Source organism: Mastomys coucha, unplaced genomic scaffold (assembly GCF_008632895.1).
Source record: "Mastomys coucha isolate ucsf_1 unplaced genomic scaffold, UCSF_Mcou_1 pScaffold4, whole genome shotgun sequence".
Taxonomy (NCBI): Eukaryota; Metazoa; Chordata; class Mammalia; order Rodentia; family Muridae; genus Mastomys; species Mastomys coucha.
The window spans coordinates 44809603-44823258 of record NW_022196910.1 but is presented as its reverse complement, the minus strand read 5'-3'; the positions used below and the strand labels follow the sequence as shown (position 1 = coordinate 44823258).

The following is a 13656-nucleotide window of genomic DNA, read 5'->3' as shown; positions in this document are numbered from 1 at the left end:
CTCAGAAATCCGCCTGCCTCTGCCTCCCAAGTGCTGGGATTAAAGGCGTGCGCCACCATCGCCCGGTTTATTTTCAGATTTTTACATTTGCTTATTTGCTGTCTTAGGGAGGTACCCATGCTCTGTGGCATTAGAGTTTGGAGGTCAGAGGATAATTTGCAGGAGTCAGGTCTCTCCTTCCACCCTGTGGGCTCCCAGGAGGAACTCAGGGCACCAGGCTTGGCCCAGGCGCAGGATCTACCGGGCCATGTAGGCAGCTCCAGCCAGGCTTCTTCTTGGAGCTGTTGCAAGAGCACATTCTGTTTTCCTGGTCATTTTGCCAGATTTACGTACCATTCCATATGTAAAATTGGGGGTACTCTGGGCTTTCACACCCGCAAATCAAGCGAACAAGAGACATCCTCTCTTATGAACATCTGGGCACAGTATCTCTCACACAATGTAGATAACACGTGGAGAATTCAAACCCTTAGTCCTGGCACGGAGAAAACGAGGTCCAGCCCCAAGCCCCCAGAAGTTTTGCATATCCTCGACCCAAAGCTTCTACCCACGCTATGTGTTTTTACAGGAAGATATAGGACACAAACCTAGGTGCACCTGTTTTATGTATTCGATCAAAGAGGCTTTGTTATCATTCCAAAAGTACGGCAGCTTCTCCTCCCGAGGATATTTACAGCACGACAGCTCCAGGGTAATTTCAAAGCACTGGGCCCAGATGTAGTTGTAATCTTGCATTCCCCCTGCAAAGCAAGCACATCTCATTTGTGTTAAGGACCAAAGGTGGAGGGAAGCCAACTATCATGTACCGGGGAAACGTGTAAATGAAGAAAAGGAGGCATTTGCTGTGTTAACATGTCACATTGGGCTTCACATCTCATCACGGGACCAGACAGACACAGGGTCCCATGAGATAGCTGGGGTGGAGCTCACTGAAACTCAGTTATGCACCAAAATTAAGTGAGAGATGGGAAAAGACTACCCTCCCACCTTAAAACTTTACATTTCAAGTGCATTAAATTGCATTCTTAAATTGCATTCTAGAGAGAGGGGTGTGGGGAGTAGGAAAGGGGGTAGTGGGGAGGTCAGAGCGAGCAGAGGTCCTGAATTCAACTCCCAGCAACCACATGATGGCTCATAACCATCTGTACAGCTACAGTGTATTCATATACATAAAAATAAATAAATATTTTTTAAAAATTGCATTCTACAAAGAAAGTAATAGGGGCATGGCTGGAGGGTGGAGGTTACATTTTGTATAGGTTATTTTTAAGAAGAGGCTTGGGGAGGACTGGAGACAGTGTAAATGGGGCACTCGTGTTCTCAAAGGCATTTTAAGTTAAAAATATTGCAAAAAGGAAAAATTAGTTTATTGACTATACTAAAAAAAAGGTAGTGGGATAAATGAGCTGCACAAGACAGCAGAATAAGCTTATTTTGTAAACTACTTCTGTAGGGCTGGAAAGACGGATACTGATACTTTCCCAGAAAACTTGAGTTCAGTTCCCAGTTCCCGCATCAGGTGGCTCAAAGTCACCTATAACTCCAGGCCCAAGGGATTTGACCCCCTCCTTCTGCTCTCCTGGACACATGTGGCATAGGCTCACACAAACATACACACAAACATGTAAGCAAAAACATGTAAAAATATTTCTATAAACTATAAGATTAAATAACTAAAACCAAGCATACTTATTCTAGAGGAATAATGATGTTTATTGTTACTGAGTTTTCAGAGTTTTTTTTTTAGATACTTTCCTAAGATTTTTATGCCACTTCATGTATCTGGACAGCAGTTATCGCTCTCTTTAGGGCAGGAGCTATAGACATTAAATCACACAGGCCCAGGGACTCTTGCCCACAGGTGGCAGAGAGCAGGGTGCAGCCATCTTGCAGGAGCCCCTGCGGCTTTGGCCTTCTTCATGACAAGGCCAGATGAAGTTTCTGAGGCTCAGAGAAAGGATGCTATGGAGCTAGGAAGGCCCAGACACAGGTGCGTGTGGCTTCCAGCTGCCACTGCTTGTGTGTGCTTTATAATTCTTTGACATTAGGCAACCCTAAATTCAAAGGGTTATAGTTCCTGCATATTTGATAAGGTATGAAATTTCATATGTGACATCTCTGGATTTATGTGTCTTAAATTCTCATGCCTGAAAAAAAACCCGTGTATTTAACAGAGAGGATTTTATTTCCTGGTGGTATATTTTATACGAATGACATCTTAGATTTGATGAAATATAGTCGTTCCCCCCTCTCCTCCTCCTTTCTTTCTGTACTATACTAAGCTCCAGACAATCTCATTCATACCAGTTCAGTGGTCCTCCACTGAGGCACACTATCAGCTCTATAGTAACTTTGAAGGAAGTAGAGTTTACCTTTATTACACTCAGTATCTGGTCTGGTTTGAATGTAAAATGTCCTTCCATAGGCTCATGTGTCTGAGCACTCAGTCCTCTGCTACTCCTGGCACAGGCAGGGCCACAGTGACATGGCTAGTGGGAGGCATCTGTCCGTCCCTGGTCTCCCAGTGGCCTCTGTTTCCTGATCTGCCAAGGCCCCACTCCCCCCTCTACCTATCATGCAAGTGTCAGGTAAATGATGCTTCTGTCAAGCACTTTGTCCCAGCGATGCCAACAGTAACCAGTACAGTACCTGGCCCAGAGAATACATGTGTTCTCAGTTCCAACAGGCACTGGAGAAGTTTAAGTTCAACAAAATGCTCAAGGGATAGAGAGATGGCTCCGGGCGTAGGAGCACTGCTCTTGCAGAGCACCCAGGTTTGGTTCCCAGCACCCACATGGCAGCTCACAACACCCTGGAATTCCAGCTCCAGGGGAGCTGACTCCCTCTTCTGGCCTCTGTGGCACATGTGGTTTGCAGACATACACACAGGCAAAAACACTCATATATGTAAAATGAAAAAAATAAATAAAGATCCACAAAGAAAATGTCAAAATGTTAAGTTATCTATGTAGACCTACATTCTAGTGACAGAGTCTTTTTTGTTTGTTTTATTTTTTTGTTTTTGTTTTTCCTGGGCTGGAGAGATGGCTCAGTGGTTAAGGGCACTGACTGCTCTTCCAGAGGTCCTGTGTTCAATTCTCAGCAACCACATGGTGGCTCACAGCCATCCGTAATGAGATCTGATGCCCTCTTCTGGTGTGTCTGAAGAAAGTGATGGTGTACTCTCATACAAATAAATAAATATTTTTTTAAAAAGATTTTTTTCTCTCCCTTCTTTTAACCTTATGGATTTTGTATTTCTCTGAATCCATTTTTGTGTGCACGAGAACACACACACACACACAAATAACTTGTAATTACACTACTTTGGGAATTTCTACACATCTGGATTTCTGTCTGGGGAATGATGGATGACCACGAAGGACAGTTGTGCCAGGCAACAGAAGGTCCTTTGTAGCGATGAAGATGGAGGAGCAGGACTCCGCTAGAGACCTGAGGTGAGGGGGAACAGATTTTGAATGGCAGAGTGAATTTTCTGGTGCCTCCGTGTCTAGCTGGGCTCACTGCCTGAACACCATCAATTGTGGTCTATGCTTATTTACTTCATCTGGAAAATTGGCAGTGGGCCACCCAGACACAAAAGTACCAGTTTGTGCTAGATCACTAGACAGCCCATGCACCCAAAGTGACAGCTGGGGAAGGCGCCCATGGAAGTGGCCTGTGTGCAGAGATGCAGCTTGCTGTCAGCGGGCCAGTCTGACATCTGCTCCCCTCTAGCACAAGGTCACACCTCTTGCCCTTTCTCCCTCAGTCCTCAGTCCCTCCTCATGACTCTTAGTTTCCAGATGAGTCCTGGTTCCTATATACCCCTGGCTTCTGTTCACATTACTCGTTCCATTAAGAGTGAGCTAAGCCTTATGGTGTGGGTCTGTCTGTGATCCCAGCTACTTGGGAGGCTATGAGAAGAGATTTGAAGGTTCAAAGCCAGCCTGGGCAATTTAGTATGCTCCTGTTTCAAAATAAAAGGAAAAAGATGGCTGGGAATAACCCAATGATAGAGCGCTTGCCTAAAATGTGCAAAGCCCTAGATTCAATCCCTAGTATGGCCAACAAGAGGAAATGATCATATATATAGTTCAGTAGTCTACCTCTGAATAGCCTTCCTTTCTCCCTACACCATCAGCCCTCCTCTGCCTGGCCATCCTATTCAAGGGTGGGAAACCAGAACCCCTTCCCTTGGTCCTGCCTGAAGAGCATATCCAACTTCTCTTTTAGACTTTGGAAAACAACTGGCCACACCGTCTCCACTGCTGCCTGGTCATAAACGGTGGGAGCTGTGTGGCAGCTGTCCATTTTGTTTTGTTTTGTTTTTTCGAGACAGAATTTCTCTGTATAGCCCTGTCCTGGAACTCACTCTGTAGACCAGGCTGGCCTCGAACTCAGAAATCTGCCTGTCTCTGCCTCTCAAGTGCTGGGATTAAAGGCATGCGTCACCACTGCCTGGCGGCAGCTGTTCTTATAGAAAGGACTAAGTACCACCTTCCTCTAAGATCCACACTCCCCACTGCTGATGTGGGCAGTGGCTGTAGACTCCTTAGCATACCTGTAGCTTTTATAAATCTCTCTTGCTACTCTAATGGCACTGTAACCCAGTTCCTGATATACATCCCACTTGCATGTGAGGTCTGTGTCATCCTTCTTTCTTGGCATGGCTCCTGGATGCAGTAAGCACACAGAATAAATGAAGAAATGTCTTAGAGAGTGAGGGAGGCCGTGGGCAGCAAGGACCATGCCTCTGCATCTTCCAGCCATGGGTTACCTCCACTGCTCCTGGGATATTATGGGATCGGAGACCCGACTGAGCCACTATGTTGTGCCTTGAAGGTCTTTTTGAGACTCTCTGGTGCTTCCAGTGAAGGCAGCTGGCAAATATGAAGAGAAAGAGGAGCCCACCTTGCAGTGGGTACCAGGAGTACCCGTTGATAATTCCGTTGGGGAAGTTCCTCTTATTTTTACACTGATCTTCTTTTGTCATGTTGGGGTTCCGGGAGGCATAGGTATAGGCCAGGTGTTGGAAAACATCGTCATCTGGAGTTAAGCTTCGTGACAACAGTGTCCCTGTAGCTGTGTTAGAAAGACAAAGGGATGAACGAGTACAACACACATCAGCAGACACAATCGCATCACACACAGAGATGGTCTTGTTTCCCGCCTCCCGGAACACTCCTTCTATCTTTCTACTTTTTATTGAACAAGTATTATTATTAGTATTAGTATCATTCACAAAATAATCAGTCTAGAAATGAAGGGAGCTCTTCATCATGTTGGTCAGTTTCTGGGGTTCAGCCATTTTCCTTAGGTCCTGCCAGGGGTTAACAGGTACAGTGGCCACACTTTCAGTTGTTGTTTGTGGGTTTGCTTTTTTGTTGTTGTTGTTGTTTTTGTTTTTGGAGACAGGGTTTCTCTGTGTAGCCCTGGCTGTCCTGGAACTCACTCCGTAGACCAGGCTGGCCTCAAACTCAGAAATCCACCTGCCTCTGCCTCCCAAGTGCTGGGATTAAAGGCATGCGACAACCACTGCCTGGCTTGTGGGTTTGCTTTTTAAATACAGGGTCTCTCTATGTAGTCCTCACTGTCCCAGAACTCACTATGTACAAAGGCTGATCTCGACCTCCTAAATGCTGACTCTTATATGTAAACACATCTCATCCTACAGAGTCTAAAGCAGAGGTTCTCAACCTTCCTTAAGCTGTGACCCTTTAATACAGTTCCTTATGTCGGTGACCCCAACCATAAAATCATTTTCATTGCTACTTCATAACTGTAATTTTGCTACTGCTATGAATCGTAATGTAAATATCTGATATGCAGATAGTCTTAGGCAACCCCTGTGAAAGGGTCATTTCCCCCAAAAGGGAGGGAAACTCAGATTGAGAAGAGCTAGAGACAGTCAACACTGTTCACACGACTCAAAAAAAAAAAAAAAAAAAAAAAAAAAAAAAAAAAAAAGGTAAAAAGATAAACCATTCTGGTTTTATTTTCTTCTAGTCACAGAACCTAAGTCTGCAATACAATCTGCATCTGGCTGTAGGATTTCACCAATGGCAGTCAAGTGTCACCTCAGCCACACTGCCCAGCCACTGGTTAAGAATTACAGGAAGAGCTGGACATAGCTTAGGTTGCACAGTGCCTGCTTAGTATGCATAAAGCCCTGGGGTTGATCCCCAGGATTTCAGAAACTGCCTGATGGTGTGTGCCCGTGAGGACCAGAAGTTAGAGAGCACTTTCAGTTACGGTTACGTGGTCTGTTTCATGCCCCCTGACATGCATGCGATTCATTGTTAATCCTTTTTCTCCCCCGCCACAAAACAAACAAACAAACAATCAAACAAAAACAAAAACAAAAACAAAAACAAAACCCCACTCACAGGAAAGAGTGGGCAGGGTTGGGGAAGTCAGGCTCTTCCTAGTCCAGTGAGAGAGAAGTTAAGTGTGGGCTGCAGAGTTCACCCTGCTTCGGAGATGCAGTGCTTGCAGCTCAGGTCTGCCCGGGTGTGGGGGGCATCACTTACCTTGCACACCATTATCAAAGGGGTAACTGGCCACCAGGGCACCCCCGTGGAGATTCGCAGAGAGGACAAATGTCTCTGTTTTCAGCCATGCCATGATTGCCAGAGTCTCAGGCTGCTTTGTTACGTTGTTATTTTCAAAGGCATCAGGGAAGTTTCTGTTCAGGTCATAATTATTGTAGTTTTCCCTTTAAAAGAAAATGATTTCATATGGTTTATTGGGGTGTGTGTGTATGGGGGGGGCTTGGTCTTGCTGCGCACAGTAGGGTTTATTGGGGTGGGGGTGGGAGTGGGTGGGGGGTTGGTCTTGCTGCACACAGACCCGAGGCTTAGGTTCCAGGTGTTTCCCAGATGTGACTACAAATTCAGTGGATAATTGCTTTGGAGGCCTCTCAGGAATCATAGCTAAAGTCCCCGTCCCCTACTGTGTGACTTGCTTTGCCAAGAGAGGACATTAGCTACTGGGACACATACAAAGGCCAGGCAGTTGTTTGCATTCTGGGACATTTTGTTCTTGGAACGGTGCCTTTTAGACTCTGAGGCACCACTGGTAGCCACATGTGGACTACGTAGAACAATGAAGAACCCAGGTGACAGGCCGATGGAGAGGCCAGACACATGGCCCCAGGCTAACGGTCTCAGACCCAAGATTGACACTCACCCTGCCTTGCCTTTCTCAAACTTGGGATTTCAGAGCCAACAGCTAATAAAAAGGCTCTGGACACCATGCCTGTCAAGGTTCCTTACACAGCAGCCAAGGTCAGAAACAGGCTACCTTATACAGACATGCTTGGAACGCTGGCGTGACCGTGCCTAACTATGCTAGAAAAGTTAAAGAGGAAAAGAATCCAGTGGTGAGATTTTACTTATTTTTGGCAAACTCCACAAACTGTTTTATAAACTGTGCAAATATATGTATATATTAATCACTGGAGAAACTCTAAACTCCCTGAGGCAGTTTGAAACAAAACACACCATTAGACCACACTGTACAAGCCAGACTTCTTAGGCTCTTAGATTAACCAACCAATTTTGGAGTTCTATATATTATGCTAGGCCAGTGGTGGTTCTCAACCTATGCATTCAAACTGCTTTGGGTGGGGAGCGGAAGTTGAACAACCCTTCCACAAGGGTCACATATCAGCTAGCCTACATATCAGAGAATTACAATTCATAACAGTGGCAAAATCACAGTTATGAAGTAGCAAGGGAAACAATTTATGATTAGGCGTTAGCACACATGAAGAACTGTGTTAAAGGGTCGCAGCATCAGCAAGGTCGAGAGCCACTCTGCAGGGCAATGGGGAACTAACAAAGATAAAAACCACAAAACGATAAACAACCCTGAGTAGCTTGCAGTTTGGTGGAGAGAAAGAGATTAAATAATAAACTAGACATCAGGGGCCCATGAGATGGCTTAGCAGGTAAAGGTACCTGATGCCAAGCCTGGTGACCAAAATTTGACTCCCAAGACCTACCCAGTAAAGGAAAGACTCAACGTTGCCCCGGAAGTTATTTTCTGAGCTCTATATCCCCACCGCAGCATGCCCTATACCATGTGTCACAAAGAAGTTAACTTATATATTAAAAATTGTGTCTTGAAGGTACAGCACCAGAAGATCAGAAAGCACATAGAGGACTAAATATATGATACGTGGTCAGGGAAGGGGTTTTCATAAGAATGCTTTTCGGGGGCTGGGAGAGATGGCTCACTGGTTATGAGTACTGACTGCTCTTCCAAGAGGTCCTGAGTTCAATTCCCAGCAACCACTTGGGGGCTCACAGCTATCTGTAATGGGATCCAGTGCCCTCTTCTGGTGTATCTGAAGACATCTACAGTGTACCCATATATATAAAATAAATAAGAAAATAAAACTTATTTAATAAATTTAATAAATAAAAAAAAGTTTCTTAAAAAAAAAAAAAGAATGCTCTTCTGGCAATCGATGTGGGTGGAAACGGATGTACACAGAACCTGAGCAGAGAAAGCACCAGGGAGTTCAGGAGGAAGATCAGAGAGGCCGGGCATGCAGAGTGAGGAGTGGTGTGCAGAGGCAGAGGGACTAGGCAGGCACCATGCTTCATCGTACAAAATGGCAGCCTGGGTGCGCCTGTGCTAGGCACGGGCTCTGGAGTGCTTCTCTGAGAGCTGAGTCCTCTTGCCTGGCGGAATGGGAGCCTGCTGGGAGACCAGCTGGTCTTTACCTTCCATTACTGTAGTAACAGTCTGGCTTCTTGACGGCTTCAAATCCATCGGGGTTCATGGAAGGCATGATGTGGATCCGGGTGCTGTCGATCAGATGCGTGATTTCCGCGTCTTTCCTGTAACTGGTTACCAGATAGTCAATCAGGTGGAGCAGCAGTTCTCGCCCCACAGTCTGCAGGCAAAAGAGGAACAGGGTTGTTGTTATTAAGTCAGGAATAAGGAAACAAGTCCCCAAAGCACAGATCCCCCTGTAGGGGTCTCCACATTTCAAATCTTAGATCAAAGTTTGTTTGGGAGACAACTGGTTTTCAAGCAAACCCACAGTGGCAACTGTCAGCTCACTGTCGCCGCTGGGGGTTCTTTCCTGATAATTCAGGTACTTGTTTGTAAATCTCGTGCTCTTGATATGTGTGTGTGAAGGAGTGAACCCAGAACAATTGAGACATAAAAGAACTAGAAGTTCTTATTGTGGTGGTCTTCATTTTCTTGCCTTCCAAGAGACAAGAACATGGCTCATGGAAAGCCCAGTACCAAGTAAGACGCTACTTGTGATTTTTATATGATTAATTTTATTAGTTGGCCTCAAGATTTAAGCAGGTTTCAGTGATCCATACTCTGCTTTTGCTCTTGCACACCGGTATTATTTGTCTGTATCTGTATATTCCTGATTTCCACATTCTTACAATCTCATTTGTAATCATTTGTATATCATCCACATATAATTCACAGTTTCTGTCATATGGATGCATTATACACATGATGTTATTTACATTTACTTTAAACATGCTCATTTTTGTTTACTTTAAAAGTAAAACTTCAGGGTTGAAGAGATGGCTCAGTGGTTTACAGAGCACTGGCTGCTCTTTCAGAGGATCCGGGTTTGATTCCCAGCACCCCCATGGCAGCTCACAAACATCTGTAACTCCAGTGTCAGGGAACTCAACATTCTCTTCTGGCTTCTGCAGATACTAGGCACGAATGTGGGACACAGAGATATACATGCAGGTAAAAGACCCACACATAAATTAAAACTAATAATTAAAGAAAAGCAAAACCAACAGATTCCAGTAGGTTGTCCTCTGACCTCTACATGTGAGTCCTCTGACATGTGTGCTCAAACACACACACACACACCTTCTCTCAAGTACACAATAAATAATAACATATAATAAAGAAACTTAAAATATCAAATTCTCCATCTGGTTTTACTCTCTGGCTAATACATTAAATTTGACTAAATTAAATGGATTTTATATGCTGGATATGCCACATATTTTATTCTAGATTCCTAAACTCTTTTTGTTTAATTTAAATTTTATATGTATGGCTATTTTCCTTACACATGTGTCTGTGCACTGTGCACATGTCTGCTGAAGCCAGAGCAGGGAGTTGGATCCCCTGGAACTGGGCTCCAGACACTTGTGAGCTGACTTAGGTGCTAGGAATTGAACCCTGGTCCTCTGGAAGAGCAGCCAGTTCTCTGCACTGCTGAGCCATCGCTCCAGTCTCCCCTACCTCACCAGGTTACTTTAATTCCTCTATTCTCTTTCAACAGAAATATATGAATATTTGGAGGGATTTTTTGAGAATGTTAATAACAGCCATTCTTGATGATAGTCACTGGATGGCTTTCCTCTGCTTATTTTTCTAGAATCATTTTTTTAAACTGAAGAGAACTCATGTTGTCTTCATGGACTTACAAAATAACATTTCTTTCAGAGGAAGTAAGTGTGTAACCCAAGAATTATCCCTCTTAATATTTCAAAATAAATTCCCAGGGCTTAACTACAGAAGGTTTAAAAAAAAAAAAAAAAGAATCTCATGAATATAGAGAAGCAGCCATGCATCATTTAGTTTTAAAGGCTGAGGCAAACACACACCCGTCTCAGAGGGAGCTAAACGAAACCCTCTTCTTGTTTTCTTTATTGGGCCATATATTTGCTGTCCATGTGATTTATGACAAATATTATTCAAATGTATTCTCTGCAGCCTGAGAGTAAATGGCTCAGCTACTCATTCATGTTTTATATATAAACCTCCCTTGTTTTTTCCCCTTAAATTTAAGGCTTGGAGCATGAAACCTCAGGTGCTCAAACTTTAAGCATTTGGTGAAAAGGCTCCTTTCAATGTAACCACACTGACTTCCTAGACAGCTCAGACTTCTCATCAGGGTCCCCATGAATGATGGCAGGCTCAATATCCCCCTAACCCTGACTCAACTCAGAAAGCAGAAGACAAATTTCTTATCAGCTTAATTCAACTCAGACAAGTGGAACTGGCCAGATAGGTACAAGTGAGCCTGAGTCTCAGTCTACAAAGACTCTCCATGACAACAGGTACCAGTGACAGAGCAAGTGTGTGTGTGTGTGTGTGTGTGTGTGTGTGTGTGTGTGTGTAGAAGCTGAACCCCTGGGAGCTGTTTTTAAATTGATCACTGGGTGTGGCAGTGCACACCTTTAACCCTCAATGTTCCTGAGGCAGAGGCAGGCAGTTCTCTGTGACATCAAGGCTAACCTGGTCTACATAGTCAGTTCTAGACCAGACAGGGCAGCATAGTGAGACTATGTCTCCAGAAAAAAAAAAAAAAAACCAGAAATAAAACCAAAACAATGCTATGCAGCAAGGCAGCTCTGAGTGGCAATAGATCTTGTCAATTTGGGTTGTTACAGGTTTTATTCATTTGTCCCATTGCCTCGTCCTTCTTGTTCAAACGCTGGCCCAAATATCTTCCATGCTTTCTCTGGCCTTCACATCTGAGTTCTCTGTGGCCCTATCACACTTGACAACCTTGTTGCTAACATGGGCTATATAGTCCTTGGACTAACCACCCTTCCCATTCCTCCAGAGTAGGGAATCTGTTTTCCTCTTGACCCACAGATCCTCTTGCCTAGCTTCTGGAACATCAGATATCCAATAAGCAATTGTAATGCATTACTGTTGATAAACCCGTTACAAGATCAAAATTATTCTGTTGTTGTTTATTTTTTCAAGACTGGGTATCTCCTGTCTGGAACTCACTCCATAGACCAGACTGGCCTGGAACTCACAGAGATCGCCTACCTCTGCCTCCAAGTGCTGGGATTAAAAGTGTGTGCCACTACTGCTCTGCATGATCAAGACTATTATGCTAAGAAACAACAGGGCCTAAGGTGCTGAGGGGAACATACCAGTGATAAATGTAGTCAAAAGATTTTTAGGGTTGAACAGGTTTTGTACAGTGAGAGCACTGTTCTGCTTATGACAAGAACTCTGGGATCTCTGGTCATGTTGGCCCTAAGAGAGGTGGAGAAAGGGCTGACCAGAGGATTAGTCTAATTGACACATGCTTCAAATCAGATACTCCACCTGGAATGATCATTAGTCCTGCCTAACTCCCCAAACAAAGAATTTAACTCTCCAAATCCACATTGCCTACACGAACACAGGAGAGTAACAGGGAAAAAAAAAAAAAAGATCTGGGAAGCCACATCTGGAAGGACAAATTTTACTATTTGGTTTTGTTTTAATAAACGTGGTACCCTGGACACTGATCTACACATATTCCAGGCTGTCTTAGTTTATTTTCTGTTGTTTGTGATAAACTCCATCACCAAAGACAATTTGGGGAAGAAAGGTTTTAACTCATCCATTATGAAAGAAGCCGGGGCAGGAACTTCACAGAGGCCATGAAGGAAAGCTGCTTACTGGCTTGCTTATATGACCGAGGAGCACCTGCCTAGGGCTGGCACCATCACTATGGGCTCGACCCTTCCAAACCGGTCATTGATAACATAAATAATGCTTAAATATGATGGACTTTTCAAAATCTTTAGCAAATAACCATAGTAAAAAAAAAATCATTGCTATGAATTAAAGATAGAAAAGACACGAGATAAAGCTATAGAAGAATCTTCTAAAAAAGTGCTTCTCCCCCATACAAAACAAAACAAAAAACCTAGAACTGCAGTTCAATTAAACTTAATGAATATTCCCTAGTATTTCCTTCTACAGGAGTCAGGATGTGGTCCTTAGGTGAAAGGAGCCTGAGCTCCCTGTAGTTGGCCTAGCTGAAGGCTCGGTGCTGGGCTGGCTTCTCCAGCGGCCTGACATGCTTTGCTTACTACTTCCACCTAAGACCACGAGGAGACGGTTTATGAAACTAGAGACTGCATGTGTCAAACTATGTTTCTCTACAAAAATTTAAAAAGCACAGGATAGAAAATAGTTATAAAACAGAGTAGAAAGAGCTTGTGCAAGGAGTTTTGTGTGTGTGTGTGGGGGGGGGGAGTCCCCTTCCCCTCCTCTCTGGCAATCCCATGGGGGCTGAGGATATTAGACATCCTTATGTCAAAGTGTGGCTGTGGCTTGGAGTCAAGCTTGATTTTAATTTGCTAGACTTTTCTCTAAAGCAAGACAGCAGCAGAATGAAGCAGTGTGTGTATGTGTGTGTGTGTGTGTGTGTGTGTGTGTGTGTGTGTGTGTATTTGCATGAGTATGTGCATGCATGTGTTGTGTGTGTTTGCATGTGAGTCTGTATAAATGCATGTGTATGTGTGCATACATGTACATAAGGGTGTGAGCCTGTGTGTGCATGTGTGTGGGGGTAATGTTGGTAAAAGTCCTACCTCTGACAATCTCAAGATGCCAGGAACTACATTGAGATCAACATCGGGAATGAAAAAAACTGGAGTTTTTGGGGTGCTTGTTTGTTCTTTAGCTCACTAGCCCAGTGCAGAAGGGTGCTTCCTGGGCTGGAGAGATGGTTTAGCAGTTAAGAACATAGATTGTCCTTCCAGAGGCCCTGAGTTCAAATCCCAGCAACCACATGGTGGCTCACAACCATCTGTAATGAGCATCCAATGCCATCTTCTGGTGTGTCTGAAGACAGTTGCAGTGTACTCATATACATGAAATAAATAAATAAATGGAAGAAGAAGAAGA

General features: G+C 44.1%; 1 protein-coding gene across 1 annotated transcript in view; it reads right to left on the bottom strand.

The window, feature by feature from the left end:
• Positions 1-13656, bottom strand: part of Cpm (carboxypeptidase M) — a 61010-nt gene that overhangs the window by 9426 nt on the left and 37928 nt on the right. The window contains exons 4-7 of the mRNA XM_031350032.1: positions 8736-8908; positions 6534-6718; positions 4915-5085; positions 588-740 (exon numbers count right to left, since the gene is read on the bottom strand). Coding sequence (XP_031205892.1) covers positions 588-740; positions 4915-5085; positions 6534-6718; positions 8736-8908 — 682 coding nt within the window. The remainder of the gene's footprint in view (positions 1-587; positions 741-4914; positions 5086-6533; positions 6719-8735; positions 8909-13656) is intronic.